Source organism: Astatotilapia calliptera, chromosome 13, assembly GCF_964374335.1.
Source record: "Astatotilapia calliptera chromosome 13, fAstCal68.1, whole genome shotgun sequence".
NCBI classification, from domain to species: Eukaryota; Metazoa; Chordata; class Actinopteri; order Cichliformes; family Cichlidae; genus Astatotilapia; species Astatotilapia calliptera.
This window is the reverse complement of record NC_137434.1, coordinates 27,732,586-27,750,850: the sequence shown is the minus strand read 5'-3', so window position 1 is coordinate 27,750,850 and position 18,265 is coordinate 27,732,586. Positions and strand designations below refer to the sequence as shown.

The following is an 18,265-nucleotide window of genomic DNA, read 5'->3' as shown; positions in this document are numbered from 1 at the left end:
CTATTTTTCATAAAGCCCGGCTCTACATGTTTGAGAGATTCAAATATCAAAACACACACACACACGCACGCACGCACGCACGCACACACACACACACACACACACACACACACACACACACACACACACACAAGTTTAAGCTATTGTGAATGGATTCAGCTCTGCATTGGATTAGTTCTTAAGTACTTCTCCATAAGTATGATCCATGACATTATAAAGCTCAAGGCAGTGATAATAAACACACACACACACACACCTGATCTGTTTAGGTGCTGGTAACCATGTCAGTTACCATGGCAACCGGACAGCATTTTTTTCCCTCCTCATTGTCAGCGCTCTGTACTTCAGCATACCAACACACACACATGCACACAGAGGAACACACACAGCTCTGCAAATACCTTGTGTTTGACTGTGCTCATGAAGGGCACAGGAGTAAGTATGTGTGGGCTTTATACACACACAGTACATGAATACTGGTGGATAGAAGACTGATCAGAAACACATTTCAGACACACACCTACATACACACACACACTATCTGCCTCACTGGTAAGATCCACAGGTACTTACTGCCAAAGCTCAATCAGCAAATGAATAGTAAACACATCTGACAACATGGCACATTTCCTCCTCTTCCTCCTCAATTTCTCACGCTCCACATTAATTCAGCTAGTTTCAATTCTTTGACTGTTTCCTCAGCCTCCTTATTTTTTTCAAGTAGTAGAATTAAATAAAACTATTTGCTTGTGCTTGAGGAAAATCAGTCCTTACCTCATCCCATTTAATGAAGTTGCTTCCGTTCCTCAGCGTGTGAGAGACGGAAGGAGGTTGGAGTTTCAACGCGTGGACCCCCGGCTGAGCACTCGCCATGGCTTCACACACACATTAACCCTCACTTTCTCTCTCTCACACACATGCACGGACTAGAGATGCTCAGATGCAGGAATGCTGCATGTCAGTCATGTCCGAGCTGAGAACTCCTCAGAAGTCAGGCATAGATGCTCAGCTGCAGCAGCATCCTCTCCTCTTCTGAAGAAGAGTCTTGTATTTTGTATTTTGTCTTTGCTTTATCTTTGTTCACTCTTAATTTTTTTTTATTTGAGCCCTTCTTCTCTTTCTCCTTTCTTTCTGCTCTGTGCCTCTGTTCTCACACCTCTTTTTTCTTATTCTTCCCTCCTCTCTTCTTTCTCCCTCCCTCTTCTTGTCTCCCCCTCTCTCTGTTGGTGCTGCATCTCACAGAGAGACAGACTGAAACAGATGCCTTCGTGGGAGACAGGATATGTGTGTGTGTGTATGTGTGTGTGCATGCACTGCCTCCACAATTTGACTCATCGGCGACATGCGCACAACGGCAGCTTCCCACAGATGGGGGAGGGGTAAGAGAGGGAGAGCCGGAGCGACAGGGAGAGCGAGGGAGATAGAAAGAAAGAAAGAGAGTGGGAGAGATGGAGAGAAATGAGGAGAGAAGAAGAGGAAGGAGGGAGAAAGAAGAGGAGAGAGAGAATAAAGAGCTAGAGGGAGAAAAGAAAAAGAGAGTGGGCGTTTTAGTGGAGGGTGAATCAAACCAAACCAGGATTATAGTCAAATGAGGCCAGTTTTGAATACACACTATATTAACAGCTATATTATGTGCTTCCTATACCAAAGGCATTAAATCTATTATAACAGCCTCTGCTCGTATGGGTAGGTTCGTCATCATGCTGTGAAGCTACGGTGCAGGGATTTGAACATCAGTCAGGTTTGGTGCTGATACTGTGTCATGAGGCTTTTACTTAGACTTTTTACTTAGGTTTGGTTGAAGATTTGGCGACGTGCTGGTAACGAGTCAGCTTGTTTACAGCCAGCTTTAAATTTTTGGTTTCTTTTGTTAGTTTGATTACTCAACTGCTTAAATTTTATTCAGGCTTACACAACAGAAAAGAGTAGGAGTAGGATCAGCCCTCCCGAGCTATGATCCCCCCCCCCCTCCCCCCAAGCGCCACCCCACCAAAGACATTGAAGTACAGTACTGTTCATCTTACAGTCCACATTGGATGAGAGCACAGATCAGTACCAATGGGAATGTAACTGAGTACATTTACTTCAGTGCTTGTACTAGTATTGTGCTGCTTTCTGAATGTATTCAACTATATTCTTAATATACTTATTGCACTTGCTACTAATTGCACATACTTATTAGTATTGCTGTAGTTACTTGGGTATTTTTCAGATTCATTGGATCATTTTAGATAAAGCTATAGTGCTATACATAGCTAATTAAAAACATCAACAGCTGTAACATTAAATATATACACACATCAATAAACTGCTAATTTTAATCCAATAATATCATAAATAGGATTCTGAAAAGTGTAATTTTGAGTGAACTATTAGCTACTTAAGTAGAATTATAATTTGTACATAACTGAAAAAGTAAAAAGTCTAAATACTTTTTTCCACTTTGCTTTAATAAATCTAATAAAAACAGGGTTGCAGATGAGCTTTATAATTTTAGTGTGTACACCAGTTTTCTACACATACACCCACCCCCTCTGCATTCTGGGTTCAAGCATATCACCCCATTTAAAAATTGCATATCTTTTAAATGTAGTCTTCGGTATAAACAAACATTTCCAATGTGATTTATAGAATTTTAAAAATTACATTTTACACATTTAATACATTTAATACAAGCCAGCTTTGTGCTCAGGGGAACGGTGAAGGTAAAAGCAGAAACAGAAATCCCCAAGCTGTTGTCACGAAGCTGGGAAAAGCTATATTATATCACTGTGTGCTGTAGAATTTAGGTTTTCCTTAACAGAGACCATAGGATTGTGGCCAAAACAGTTAAGCAGCAAAAGTATCTAGAATGTAGGAGTTTCCACAGACACAAAATACACAGCATTACTTTCTTTGTATTTTTATGGCTGTGATTTTTATGTTTACAAACACAGCTAATTATAACAGAGGAAGAAAGAGAGTGGGCGAGATGGTGAATGTTGAATAACTGAATATTGGATGATATGAAGGAAAAAACAGAACAATTGAAGACAAACAAGCACAAATCACCGACAATGCGTTCCTTCCTCTAAATGCAAAATCTGAAATTGGCAGGTTTGATGCAGTCAAAAAATAATTACCAAAGTGTTAGTGGGAGTGTAATCATTCAGTGGAACAAGAAGCCTATAAGGACATTTAAGGACATAACCTTGTGAATGTCTGCATTATCTGCTCCTGCGTGCTGTGTTTAACAATAAGCGGTAGATCTAAATCCAGTTCTGTTTTCTGAAAAGCAATCTCAGTAAAACATGTCACTAAGTGCTTACAGAGAGGGACACAAAAGAGATACATAAATACAATAAAATGCTCATAAAAATGCATCTCCGGTGATTTCACTGGGAAAGCGGTGGCACAAAAAGGTGAGCTCACACATTTATGTGTCTTTGGAGGGATGAAAAAAATAATTATTCACACAGTGTGCTATTGGAACCATTTTACAATAAGTAGCTGCGTACAGTGCTTACTCTGAGGATTGATTTCCCATTTCAGTAAGAAACAAACAAAAATAATAAAAAGGAGAAGAATGTTATCCCTGATGCTCTATAACTTACAATTCTTATTTTAGGCAGAGCGATTTGGCTGTCGTTTTTATTGCAGAATTAATAAATAAATTAACTTCCACCATATTAATATGGATCCAAGAATCTCCCAGATGGAAACTGGGTAAATAAAACCAAAACTAAACAACACAGTACGTATGGTTAAATATCATGTATCTAAATAAGTTTTTGATGAATTGATCACATAGACTGTATGTAAAAGATGGCTATGGCTTTATTAGTTTTGAAATGTGAATCAGTCATATGTAACTACAAAACAGCTATAGAGCAACAAAACTAAAAGCATTCAGAATAGTTTGTGTGTTGTATCTGTAAGCTGTATATAAAAGAGTTAAGGCTTTGGCTTTGCTTTTCTCTTCTCCAAGGAAAGAGAAAAGTGACCCCAATAAAGTGACTTAAACCTGCATTATTTGTAATTGCCAGCAGGGGGCAACAACTCTGGTGGCAAGAAGGAGACTGAATGTATGCAAGTCTGTGGGAAAATGACTCTATTTCTCCCTTACTTTATAACCTTGATAAACACTTCTTAATGGGTTTATAATCTCAGTCCCTAGCTTCAGGTATTTTTCAGATCATTTTAAGGTATTTTAAGGTATTTTTCAGATCAAATAGAGAAAAGAAAGGAGTATAAAATAAGGTGGACCTTCTGATCTGAGTAAATCACTTCCACTTAAACGTTTTTTGTGCCCTAGATTGTCAGTCAGATCTACCCCTCACTTGCAATAGCCATGTTCAAAGCAACAAGATGCTGACGACATCATATTTTAATGACATTCATATTTTGAGATTGTTGTAGTATTTTCAAGTGTCATTAATGACGTGGATTTAAGATAGCAAGACAGGGAACACTGCCCACCCATTGCTGTTTACCTTAACACATGTACCTCCTATGCACACTTATATATGAAAAATATTTATTTCCATATGCCATTACATAAGTCACAAAAACACAGAGCTTGTTGCAATGCAGCAGTGTGACCCCATAACCTCCACAGGGTCTTACACACTCATGATATGCACTATTTCAGGGCCCACTTTACCAGCTATGCAGCCTCCTACACACTCACACTTCAGTGCATGAAAAGACACGTGCAGAGACTCATGTTGCCATGATACTGTGTGATACTGTTCGTCAGCGCCAGAGCCAAAATTATCTGTAAATATACAAAATTAACATTTTGTTGACAAGCTTGGCTGAAAAAACAAAAACATGACTGTATTGAAACGATGAGCTACATAAATTTAACATGAATTTAACTTTTACCAAAAATGCCATTTAGTCTTTGAAGGAAATTGCCTTCCCGGGTTTCCTCCGTGGCGCGAGCGATAAGCAGAGTTTGTCCTTTCCTTATAAGACTCCTAATTATTCAAAGTAACACTCAGGTATGCCATTCAGCGTGTTAGTACGAGCTCGGGAGCAGCTTGGGAGAACAAGAAAACAGAGACTGCTTTAGGTTGCCTTCCCAATCGACTCAAAGGTTTATTTGATACACAGCAGTTTATATAGATGAAAAAAGGTTCGTGTGTCAGCTTTCCCAGTTCAAACCGGTACAGACCAAATAAGGAAACGTCTTCCTGCCTTCTGAGCAAAGTATCCCTTGTGTAGTTTATCAGTTCAGCTATAATTTATGATCATCCCAGCAAAATACACTCCTAGACATAAAATACAGAGTTCTTTCATCAGTGAATTCTGAAACAAACCACCTAGCCTTTAACGAGCCTTTTCCAGGAGATAAGGAAAAAGGGAGGATGGGAGTAAGGAAGTGGTCTCATCTCTGTGGTGTTTTCGACCTTGAGGTACCAGCCTGTAAGTCTCACATTAATTCTTGGGTCACAGAGAAAGAGAAAAACAACTAGTAGATCGGCCTTATTGAGTAACAGTTTTCCTGTATAAAACAATATCCTGTAAATGCTTACCGTGGTATCAAAATATCATAACAGTTCCCCTCTTTTATTATTTTTTAAAAATAATAACTCAAATAGAAAGGAAAAATCACAAATGTAATAACATAATATAAAGACAAATCATAAATGTGAAACAAATCATAAATGTAACTGGTCCTTTGAGGAAGCTTAATATCAAAAATTCCGAGAGCGTATACATGGTATCACACAACAGACAATAATCATCAAAAACATGCTGCAACGGTTACAAAGGCTACAATTAGTTCCTTCCATCTTCCAAACGTGTCCTGTAGCCACTTATGTAGCCACTGACCGTGACCTGTATTGGCAATTAGTTCTATCTGCAATGCTTCAAGTTTATTCATAGCTTGTGTGAATGAACCGTTAGGAGCGGTATTATTGGGAATGAAAGTACAGCATACATCAACGGTTACTAGACCACAGGTACCGGTCCAATTAACAGGTAAAGCTAATCTAAGAGTATTATTGCACAACCAATAAGCACGTGGGATTGGTCTAGTTAGGCGCGTGACCATGTGTGATTTAACTAACTCCCCCCAGTCAGTATCATTTAAGACACCCTCTGGGGGAACAATGATCGATTCTCTGCTCGAACTTGAACTGTGTGTGTGTTCCTCCAGATATGATAAAACTTCAGCCACAGAGACAGCTAGCCATGTCTCATTACAGCGTGCACCTGGGGAGTCAGAGAAAAATGTGTAGTCATCCTTTGTATAATCTATGTGTGTGTCTGGGCCAGTTAACTTTAATCTGCGCAGACATATCATACTAGTATTAAAATGGAGAGGGATCTGTCCTAGGGGTAGTGAGGGCTTTAACCTATTCTTAGGGCGTTTCATTGGGGCGCAGGTCCCTGCGGTGTCATTAGATAACTTCAATAATTCGCCTAATGGAGTCTCAGGGTTAGTTGGTGTGTGTGTGTGTCTAAGTAGGCAGTCGAGAGGGCTCAGAGTCAACTGTAAAGCGTCTTTAAAGAGAGCATTATTTCCGCTGATTTTCTCTAGTCCCTCAGTGAGGGGGAAACCGGATATGGGGTATCCTACTATTACCTGTTCTGGATTAGCCTTTGAACAGACATAACAGTTACTGTTTCCTAAATCACGAGCGGCTGTTCTGGCATTTTCATACCAGGCGTTAGCTCCTGTTCTAGAGGGTGCATAAAATGGTTTATTAGTGGCGTCTATGTTGCTATTTACTGATTTTAGGGAACGTGAGGAGTGCATTAAGTAGGTGTCTTGCAAAATGGAGCATGAGGTATAGTCAGCAAAATATGACCTGCAGAAATGTGAACATGGTTGCAGTTTACAATACAAAATAGCAAAGAGAAATCCTAAGGTTAATGCGATAGATATGATAAATAACCTAAATATATAAGAAAGTATATAAGAAAAACAGTTCTTCAGTTGTCTCCTGGCCTGGTCCCAGGTTCGAGAGACATTGAATAAGCGTCGTATGATGACAATGGGCATTTCATTTTCTCCATTATCAGGATGAAATGAGTCTGGCTTTATCAGGTTAGACATCATGTGGTACTTTTGGCTTTCTGTTCCTGCTGGATGTTTGAGTACCTTGTTGTTGTTCTTTCAGACGTTGTGTGTTAATCAGTGATTGCGTGTGTGCACTGGATCCGGGCGCTGGCTCGCCTGAGATGTCGTCTACCCGTGTGTTTATTTGCTCTAGTTCCGGGCGCTGGCTCGCCGGAGATGTCGTCTGCTTGATCCGACGCCTGAGATGGTCCGATTGGGCTGGTCTTAACCCTGCTGGCATGAATCCACTGAGGTTGTCCGTCTGTGAGGATGCTGGTTCTTCGTCACTGCCAGTAAAGCCTGGGGGCTGGAAAACGCGGCCTCCCAGAGTGTCCTTGGTTTTAGTGGCTTCTCCAACATGCGTCTCCTTGTCTCCACTGGTGGAACTGTGGAGGGGAAAAGCTGAGAGAGACAAACTTTCTGATAGTTATTATTCAGTTTTTCTACCAGGTTGTGAACATCAGTGGACAATGCAATATAGATCACCTTCTACTAGCGGTGCCCCTCTGGAAGCTGACCATGGTCTTGGAAATAGTCTTATTTCAAATGGAAATAATTTGGTTACTTCAGATTGAGTCATTCTAATCTCACACAGGACTTGAGTAAGTAATTTGACCCAGGTCATTAAAGTTTTAGCACATTTTTGAATACTTCTAATGTGAATGAAGATCCTCTATCACTGTTAATCTGGTGAGGTATTCCGAATCTGGGTATTATTTCATTGCTCAACTTTTGACAGACTACTTGTGCAGTTTCTTTTGAGGTTGGATAAGCTTCTACCCATTTACTAAATTGATCCTGGTAGTACTTGATGCTTCCTTGTACTGGCATGTGTGTAAAATCAATTTGTAATGTATGAAATGGAAAATCTGGTTGTGGTAAATGCTGATGTTTTGCTTTTGAGCTACCTACATTAGTTCGTGCACATGTTAGACAGGTTGCTAATATGCTTTTTACTGCATGCAATGTTTTCTCAATTACAAATCTTAATTTTATTGCCCCTATTACCCCTCTTTGTCCGACATGACTCACACAGTGAAAATGTCGGGCAAGGACTGGCATCAGGGAATATGGGAGGGCAATCAAACCCTTAAGATTTAGTATAGGCCATCTCTGTCATCTAAGGTACAGTCATTATTCTATGCAGAGGCTTGCTCTTGTATAAATTTTAAATCAACATTTGTTTCTAAATAGTCTGGGAGTGTAACAAGTGGCAGCTGCAGGGGCACAGATAATACTTCCTGCGGCGGTGGGAGCTGTGATGCAGCTGCAGCCTTGGCTGTCACGTCTGCTAAGGCATTACCTGTTGCTTCGTCTGTGTCAGCTGTACTGTGTCCTTTCGTTTTTACAACTGCAACGGCCGATGGCAGCTGTATAGCCTGAAAAAGTCTTTGAACAAAATCAGAATTTAGCAATTTATTTTCCATCAGCAGATCTAAATCCTCTCTGTCTCCACAATGTGCCAAAGTCATGTACGACACCAAATGCATAGCGGCTGTGTGCGTAAATTGTCACATGCTTATCCAAATGTAGCTCACAGGCGCGTATTAAAGCCATGAGCTCTGCTTTTTGTGCTGAGTGAAATGGTAATGAGTGAGCCTCTAGTATGATGTCAGGCACTGTTACCACTGAATAGCCACAAAGAAATGAGTTGTCACTCGGCCTTGAACAGGACCCGTCCACATAAACCGTGGCTGAGTCTGAGATAGGTGTTTGCTCTAAATCTGGACGTGGTGCTGTGGATTCCTGTATACGTGTCATGCAGTCATGAACATCAAGCCTGTCTGAGCCATCCTGTCGGTCAGAAGAACACAGCATAGGATCAATAAATGTGCTGGCGAATCAGGTGTGCTGCTCGCTTTTATAGTGAGATTTGCATATGTTGTTTAGTTATGTTTGCTACAATGGTCGTGACCTGGTGATTGGTGTGTAGAATAGTGTCATGTGAGAGTGTGAGCTTCCCGCAGTCCCTTATCATGATAGAGCAAGCTGCTACTGCCCTCAGGCAGGCCGGCATTCCCGAACAATTCAGGCAGCACCTTTGAGTGGCGGAGGTCAGCACTCCCTGTAATGCATTGAAAGAGGCAGTCATTTCTGTGGACCACAGTATTCGAGGAGGCTTGTCTTTTTTTTACAACAGTCACGCAGAATGTGGTCATGAAAAGAACAGTCTGGTATCCACTGTCTGCAATAGTTCACCATGCCTAAGAAGGACGACATTTCCTCCTGTGTAGTGGGACGAGGGACAGAGGTCACAGCTTTGACCCTGTCTGCAGTCATGGAACGTTTTCCGTGAGACAGTGTGAATCCCAAATATTGAACAGAAGTCTGACAATACTGCATTTTCTTTGCTGATGCTTTGTGGCCAGTCTTTTGAAGGTGCTGGAGAAGCATGTGTGTAGCAGTTAGACATAGTTTTTCACTTTCAGCACAGAGGAGGAGGTCATCCACATGTGGATCAGGGTGCAGCCCTCAGGAGGAGTAAAGCTGTCCAGGGTAGCACGGATCACCATTGAGAAAGCAGCAGGGCTGTCTATCATGCCTTGAGGCAAACGAGTCCAAGTGTACTGCTTATTTCTATGTGTGAATGCAAATAACGGCTGTGTGTCTTCATGACTGAGAAAAAGGAGCGGAGCATAAATCCACCACGGTAAAGTGTGTATGCAATGCATGTCAATATGCTGTGAACATCTGAAACGAGAGGTGGCAGAGGAATGTTGACTGCATTAATTTGCCTTAAGTCTTGTATGAAACGCCATACGCCAGGTTTGTTAGGCTTTGGCACAGGATTGACAGGAGTGTGGGCTTTATTACTCCTGTAGTCAATAAATCTCCTATGATGACATCTAGAGCTGCGGCTTTTTCCGTGGAAAGGGGACATTGCCTGACATATACTCGCTTTTTGTTTTTTTTTAGCTGTACGTGATAAGGTATGCAGTCAATAAATCCTATATCATTCTCACTTTTTGACCATAATGTCATATTCTGGTATGCAGCTGGCAATGTAACTGCAGAAATAGTACAGTGGATAGGGTAGGTTAGATCTATGTGACGACATATTTCGTAACCTATGTCTGAGTTTTGTAACAAAATCACTGTTTGACCTTCACTTGTGTGAGCAGTTATCATGTTGTTGAACAGTGTGAGAGAAACAAAAGTGTGGCTCCCAGTCATGGGATTACCTGTTAGTGGCGTCTGTACACGTTTTTTTGGCACAGTGTGTGACATAGAGTACCGGACAAAAAGGATGTTGAGTTCATTCTCTGCTGAGGGTCCAGCTGACACAGAGGATGTTCCTTCTCCATCATGTCGGTACATAGGGCAGAGAAAACATAAGCTGTTATCAGTGTCAGCAAACATTTCACCCTTTTTGTTAAATTAAATACACAAATTCATTTTTGCTTTGGGTGTCTGCGGCTGCTGGAAAACTGAGCTAAATTTGCACCTCTAGCTTGTCCAACAGTGCATAAAGCGTTTTATGAATACTAGGATAGATTCATCAGGCTTCTGTTTACACATAGTTACTGCATTTAAGTCAATTTTGTCTCTGGACATTGTTAGCAGGAATTTCTTTAGATTCTTAAAGAAATCGGCGACTTTGTCATGTGGGTGTCTATTGTGGACACTGCCTGATGCAAAAGTTTTTCTTCATAGTCGTCTAAATTGTTTTTCATAAGTTCCTCACATTCTTCTTTCAAAAGTTTTTCTCTTTTTTTTTTATGTTCTGCTAATTCTTCCTCGCGGCGTATATATTGTTTTTCCTGATCTTGTTTAAAGAGATGGCTAAGATCCGTTGCATGTGATTCAGATTTTTTGTCACTGTCTTTTAAGCTGGTTGGATCAGAATGCTGACATTGTTTGCGTGCAGCTGCTGCAGCAACTATTAATTCGGTCTCATCTTCGTAAGGCGGCGGGGCTGTGGGCTGAATGGCTGAGCATGGAAGACTAGCTTTTCCCGCAGTAGATTTATTTTCTTTGCTAGAGCCTGCACTAGTTTTATTTGATGTTAAAGCATCTACACCTGGTTCCGGTCCCTTTTTCCATAGTGGTAACATTTGATGTATCACGTCGCGGCATTCTATCATATATTTTCTACAGGACTTTTTAAGCAGACTACTTTTCTTATCACAAATGATATTCAACATTTCTACTGACCTGTTTTCTGGCGATAATCGTTCGGGATAAGGCTCCGAAAAGAAATTAGAATGCATTGAACTTCTTAAGTTGTAAACAAAGTCAGTCACATAAGCACTCCCGCATGTTCTGGATACGTGATCATGGACGTCTTCACCGATTCGTGGACGTAGGTTACACGTAACCGGAAATGGGAGTTGTACTGAGCCGTTATTTGAGACTTTATTTTGTATTTTATTAATTTTTGGTTTTACAGGTACTTTAGATTTTTTATCGGACCTGTCTGTGGTCTTTGAATTATTCTGACCCATGTTCAGTGATTTCCAGAGGGGTTTACACGCTAGGAGGATTTAGGTTAGTATTTTCGCTGCGGCACAGCTGAGGTTACTTTAAATTTATTGCTAGCAATTTTTTGTTTGTGTGAGCAACTCTCACTTAGCGAGCAACTTCTCGCTTAACGAGCAACTTCTCGTAAAACAACAGGCAACTTCCTGTGTTCTTTCTGCTTTTAATTTACTGCTTTTAACCCTTGTATGGTAATCGGGTCTGTGAGACCCGTTTTCAGTTTTCTTTCGTTTTTTTTTTTTAACAAAATTAAATTTAATTATTTACTAGCTTTCTGTGAGTGAGCAACTTCTCACTTTTTAACGTACGTTTCAAGATAACAGGCAACTCCCTGTGTCACTCTTTGATGAGCAACTTCTCACTTAACGAGAAGTATTTAAGACAACAGGCAACTTTCTGTGTCACTTTTTCTGAGTGAGCAACTTCTCACTTTTTAACGTACGTTTAATTAAACAATTAATTATTATTATTATTATTATTTTTTAAACAAAATTAAAATATTCAAGACAACAGGCAACTTCCTGTGTCCACCAACACCACACAAGGGTTAATTTACTTTATTCGGGGACTGAGGAAGTCAGTCAGTGTATCTCTCTGGATCACTAAGTGAAACTTCGTCAGCATATCCCGTTTTTTTATGGATTCGGGGACTGAGGAAGTCAGTCAGTGTATCTCTCTGGATCACTAAGTGAAACTTCGTCAGCATATCCCGTTTTTTTATGGATCGATCACTGAGAGAGGTATAATATGGTCTCTATATAAATATGAAAGACACATATTTACCTTCTGTCAGGATCCCACTTCTGACACCAAAATTGAAGGAAATTGCCTTCCCGGGTTTCCTCCGTGGCGCGAGCGATAAGCAGAGTTTGTCCTTTCCTTATAAGACTCCTAATTATTCAAAGTAACACTCAGGTATGCCATTCAGCGTGTTAGTACGAGCTCGGGAGCAGCTTGGGAGAACAAGAAAACAGAGACTGCTTTAGGTTGCCTTCCCAATCGACTCAAAGGTTTATTTGATACACAGCAGTTTATATAGATGAAAAAAGGTTCGTGTGTCAGCTTTCCCAGTTCAAACCGGTACAGACCAAATAAGGAAACGTCTTCCTGCCTTCTGAGCAAAGTATCCCTTGTGTAGTTTATCAGTTCAGCTATAATTTATGATCATCCCAGCAAAATACACTCCTAGACATAAAATACAGAGTTCTTTCATCAGTGAATTCTGAAACAAACCACCTAGCCTTTAACGAGCCTTTTCCAGGAGATAAGGAAAAAGGGAGGATGGGAGTAAGGAAGTGGTCTCATCTCTGTGGTGTTTTCGACCTTGAGGTACCAGCCTGTAAGTCTCACATTAATTCTTGGGTCACAGAGAAAGAGAAAAACAACTAGTAGATCGGCCTTATTGAGTAACAGTTTTCCTGTATAAAACAATATCCTGTAAATGCTTACCGTGGTATCAAAATATCATAACAGTCTTGTTTAGTGAAAAGAAAAGATGTGAGAGAACACATCTGAAGTCTGTGCTCGCTCATCAAATATCTAAGCAAGGCATTTTTGAACACACAGACACCGAGCTCTAAGAGCCGACAGATTTTTAGATGAAATCAAAACCAACACTGATGAAAATGAGGATTAAAGAGGCATTGTGTAACTATATTTGAGCCAGCAGCAGAAATGTCTGAAATGGTTAAAGCATCTATCTTTGTGGCTTTACCTACGAAATTTAACCTCAAAGTTAAAGTTTGTTAAAATCTTCCTTCGAGATTCAGAATAACCAAATAATCTAAATGCGTTGACATTAAAAGGCAGAAAATTATATCAACATGACAAGAATTCTATATACTGATTGAAGTTAATTTACAGTGGAGACTGACCAGGACAATCATGCAGAGAATTGCAGCCTAAGAAGAGAGTTATGCACATCTGCATATATTAAGGCAACTTTTCACACTTGAGCACAGCAGATGATATAGATACATAAATATGGCCAATTGCTCATCAAATAACCTTTTCACTTATGTCCCAGGGACAATGTTTTTAACAAGTATTAGCTGATGAGAGTGTCTATGTTTGTCAAGATGCCATAAATGATTATTTTGACTCTCCAGTTTCCTCTCTGAACCTTTTTGTGGAAACTAGCTCTGATGTCTGCAATAATATATGCTTGTTGTTTAAAATAAAAGACACACTTACAAATAATGTGGATGTATCTGTATATTTTAGCAGCTTTGCAGTAAAATCTTCTGGCTTCTTGAGCTCTGAGATGTGACAAAAAACAGCAGGAAAAGAAATTGAAATAAGTCAAAAGTGCAAAAGAGCAGGTAGGTTTTGCACTATGGTGAGATGACACAGAGCAACTGAGAAACTCCCACAGCCAGGTTCTGAGTTTTTGTCACGGATGGCTTCAGTTCAGAATCTTCCTGTTAAATTTTCATATAGCGAGTGCAGCGAACACAGACTGTAATCGGTAGCTAAGTGCTGCCTTTTAGTAGCATTTCTGGGGGTGCAGAGTTCTCCAGTGAATTTCTTTTCTGCATTTATAATTCAAGCAACATGAAACACGTTGCAAGTCTTTGAGGATTAGATAAAAAAAAAACACATAAAAAAACTAAGACCCATTTAAATTATAAAATTATGATCAACTGAAGTTTTTGGCAGTTTTAAAAATGTCTGTTAAAAACAGACTTGTCTGTTAAAACAGGTTTTTATTAGAATTTACAATGACAGGCAGGAACATCAAACCCACTCTCTGATATTGTTTAGTTCCCTCTTATGGCTACAAAACACTTGTTCCCGAATGGCTTCTACAACACCCCTGATGATGTCTTGTCACAATAAGATTTTGGCAGCAATGTATTCCTTCTTTATTAGATTCTTGATTAGATTCAGATATGGGAAATGAGGTGTCCAAAATCAAGCTGAAATCTTCGTTTTGTCCCTCAAACCGTTCTTGAACCATTTCTGGAGGGTGGCAGGGTGTATTTTCCTGTTGAAAATTGGCCCTTTCAATCAGGGAATACCGTTGCCAGGCTTAAGTAGGGGGTTATGTTTGAAACTAACACCTACTTCAATGCTTCTCAGCAAAACATTGCTCTGAGCTTCACGCCACCTCCACAGGCTTGCCTTGTTCTCACAGTGTATCCTGCTGCCACGTCTTCCCAGGTAATTGCACATGTTGCTGCCAACATAAAAGAAAAGGAGATACATTAAACCAGGTCCCCCCAGTTCATCTTCTGCCAAACCATGTGCCTACTGTAGACCCCTTCAGGGATGAACAGGCATCAGCAGGAGCAAAGCCCTTCTAGAAGAAAATCAGAATGAATGTGGGCAGTTTTCTGATATACCCTATACACCAAAGTGGGCTATAAAAATATTCCATACACCATTATATTACAGTACCAGCACCTGCCTGAACCACTGATAGGATGGATCCATGCTTTGATGTTATTTAAGTCAAATTCTGACACTTTCGAATGTTGCAATAGAATTTTTCCCCTAACATTTTTCCAGTCTTTGTGAATACTAGTCTCAGTGTCAGTCCTTCAGTTCAAGGTTCAACGTATTGTGCATTCAGACATGTTCTGCACACCTGTAGCAAGTGGTTATTTGAGTTTCTGTTGCCTATCAGGCTGAAGCAGTCTGGCCATTCTCCTCTGTCCTCTGACATCAACAAAGTCTTTTCACCCAAAAAGCTGCCACTCACTGGATATTTTCTTTAGATTAGTAGTTTCTAAATGCTCTAGCACAAAAAATCACACCATGTTCAAAATCACTTAATTTCCCATTCTGTTGCTCTGAATTTCAGCAGGTCATCTTCACCACATCCACATAATTTATTTAGCTGCTGCAATGTGAATGGCTGATATCTAATTAGTTAACAAGCAGTTAACAAAGTAGCCAGTGAGTCTGTTGTTCCCATTTTAGCCACAGACTGGCTCTTGATTTTCCCATAGATTTCTATTCTAGATTCTTTACTTTTCATATCTCCACCTTATATAGCATATCTACAATGGCTACAGCTCCAGAAAGCTGCAGTTCAAATTTGTTGTGACACTTTTATCTTAAGCAACATCAAGAGTTTCAGTAATATGTGCTGCAGAAGCGCTTCAGTGAGTCATGCCCCCCCCCCCTTCCTTCATTGGATCACTTCTGCATACCAGGAACACCTGATAAGACTTGACATTCTGAAGATGTCCAAGCCACTAAAATAGACAACACAGCTGCTCACAGCCTTACTTTTGCCCATTTTTCTTAATCCCAACACATCAAATCTGAAGCAAATTGCTGTGCTAAATGCAGTCCATCATGCCATAAGATAACCTTAAGATAAGATAAGATAAGATAACCTTTATTAGTCCCACACGTGGGAAATTTGTTAGGTGCTATTTGTAACAAGATAATCAATGTTACTCATGCCACCTGTCAATGGTTATAATGTCGTGGCTGATCGGCGTATTACACTCAGTCACCCACTCGTGCAAAATGTGTCCTGCCTCAGTGTCCAGATAGAAGGAAACATTGCTTACAGAATACAAAGCCATTTCAAAACAGAGACTGCTCAGAGTTTCTGGTAATGGGACTCCTTGTTATGCACCAGAATCCCTCTGCAGAAGCAAAAGTAGCAAACAGATAATAATGATGCAAACACTTTTTTGTTGTTGTCTGGATTTCTAATACTGAGTCACATTTTACTGTATCTGGCTCACAGGTTATTAAAAAATTATTAAGTATACATAAAAACCTTTGTTAGAATAACATTTTAGAGTAATACTTTTAAATTAAATTTTCCACTATGAAGGACAATTACAGTGCTACGGTATTGAAATTCTTTCCTTTTGAATCCTAAATGCTACAGTTTGTATACTATGCTGTCTTACTAAATGTGTTCTTTGCCCTTGCCCAGATCTTTTATAACCAAATGATGGCCAAAAACTACAGAAAAAAGGCAGCGATTATGAATTTAAGAACATTTCTTTCCTTCAAGAAATTGCTTGTACTTTGCTGCGCACCGCATTATCAACAGGAATCTCAAATCATAAACGCTGTACAAAAACACACAACTTAAGACACTCCTACTGCCCACACACTGGCACTCACACAGACACAAGTGCACATGTGCACACACATCAACAGACAGATGCATTAACACACACACATTTGCACACACCCCAATCTTCACCAGCAGATCTCCGTGCTGGGAGCTTATATAAGGGAGAGTGGGAGGCTGAGAGCTATTTCAGGACCAGAAAAGATGTAAGTGTGCAGGAGCATGTGTGTTTGTGTGTGTGCGGAGCTATAGTACCCATATGGATTTGTGTTGGTACGGCTTTGTGAGTGTAGGCCTGGTGTAAGCACTATAAGGACTCTGATTCAGTGGGTTTCATAAGCAGTCAAGTTTGAAGTGAAGTTTGGCTCAGAACCTCTGACAGCTCAAAGTCTCTGTGCCTACGACGTGTCCAGTCACACCACGGAGCTTCATGAACACACACACTTGAAAGGCAGCACTCCCACGGAGCTGTGCAACTGGAAAATGCCTGTTTACTTGTCGTAGCCACAGACAAATCAAGTGCACCCGGATGTTGTGGCAGCCACATCCTTGCCTTCGCAGCTCTGATAAGAGCCTTTTGAAAACCTTTTAATTGCAGTCTTCTCCCTGAAAATCCTCTCTAAATTGCCTCAAGTCTCTAAAAAGGATTATAAAAGAGTCTGTTCACAACTTTGTACTTAAGAAAGAGTGCCAGCAAAACTGACTGCAACATGTTCTGTGGATTATACAGAATAACGGGAAACACATTGCTGCCGTCTTGTAACTGTAATTATTTATGGCCGTGAGCGCCACAAATTAAATGCAGTTCAACTGAACCTGATCCAGTGAAACGATATGACTACCGTGAGAAAATATGTTCATGCTGGCAGAGTGGTTATGGGGACGGACTGTGATGTCAGCAGTTCAGTCCACCACATTGCTCCAGACTGAAATGTCTTGTCAGATTTTGCATGGACTCGCATGAAATTTCACACAAGCACAGAAACAGGCTCAGGAATGGCAACAACCATGGTGTCAGACTCTTCAGAGGATGCTGTTGATAACCTACACAGCAAAGGCCAGATAGTACACACAGGTGGTGGCTTGTGTCAAAAAACACTGAAGTGGAATAGCAGTGACCAGGGAGGAGTGGTGTCAAATACAATCTTCTACTTAATTACTGTTAGCCATTTGAAAGGAGACTTATTCAATTCAGAGTACATCTTCATACCACATGTCCTTGGATTTTATTAGAGCTGCTTTAATAAAACAAGGCTATTTAATTCCTCTCCCTGGAACACCCTGCCCTCTGTTTATGCCCCCAAGTTTTTCCTTGCATGGTGTAAATTATTTTAATTCTTTAAGTAAAATCAAGTACAGGATTAAAGTTGAATTTTACTTTAATAAATGTGAGCATGATAGCATCAATAAACTTGTCTTTGCTTTCTCTTTGACAGTCCTATTCACTCAGCTAGTTTCATCCCTGTCCTACAGTTTGAAAAGCAGTGCTTTAAGCCTACTAGTTTCTAATTGGCTTCACCTTAAAAACAAAATGACCAGATAGGCAATGGTTGGGGCTTCTATGCTCACAACCACAGATGTGTGACCAATATGTAGCTATTAGGGATATTTTCTCTCGCTAATATCATATATCAATAGTTGAAAAAATACTAGAAAATCAGCATCTAGCGGAGTCTGAATCCTAT

At 40.2% G+C, this 18,265-nt stretch overlaps 1 protein-coding gene and 2 long non-coding RNA genes across 4 annotated transcripts in view; 1 reads left to right on the top strand and 2 right to left on the bottom strand.

The window, feature by feature from the left end:
* Nucleotides 1–1,152, bottom strand: part of plcb1 (phospholipase C beta 1) — a 33,966-nt gene extending 32,814 nt beyond the window's left edge. The window contains exon 1 of the mRNA XM_026190125.2: nucleotides 775–1,152. Coding sequence (XP_026045910.1) covers nucleotides 775–873 — 99 coding nt within the window. The 5' untranslated portion in view covers nucleotides 874–1,152. The remainder of the gene's footprint in view (nucleotides 1–774) is intronic.
* Nucleotides 1,153–5,057: 3,905 nt separating this feature from the next.
* Nucleotides 5,058–11,332, bottom strand: LOC113033738 (uncharacterized). 2 transcript variants are annotated; one of them, XR_013900942.1, is made up of 3 exons: nucleotides 11,210–11,332; nucleotides 7,541–10,350; nucleotides 5,058–7,456 (listed from the first exon to the last, which is right to left on the bottom strand). It is a non-coding gene; the product is annotated as an uncharacterized LOC113033738 (long non-coding RNA). The 2 variants fall into 2 exon arrangements; XR_013900941.1 differs by lacking the exon at nucleotides 11,210–11,332 and having other exon boundaries at nucleotides 7,541–8,443; nucleotides 10,237–10,346.
* Nucleotides 11,333–11,764: 432 nt separating this feature from the next.
* Nucleotides 11,765–12,918, top strand: LOC145419633 (uncharacterized). The gene is made up of 2 exons (XR_013900943.1): nucleotides 11,765–11,856; nucleotides 12,047–12,918. It is a non-coding gene; the product is annotated as an uncharacterized LOC145419633 (long non-coding RNA).
* Nucleotides 12,919–18,265: the final 5,347 nt, after the last annotated feature.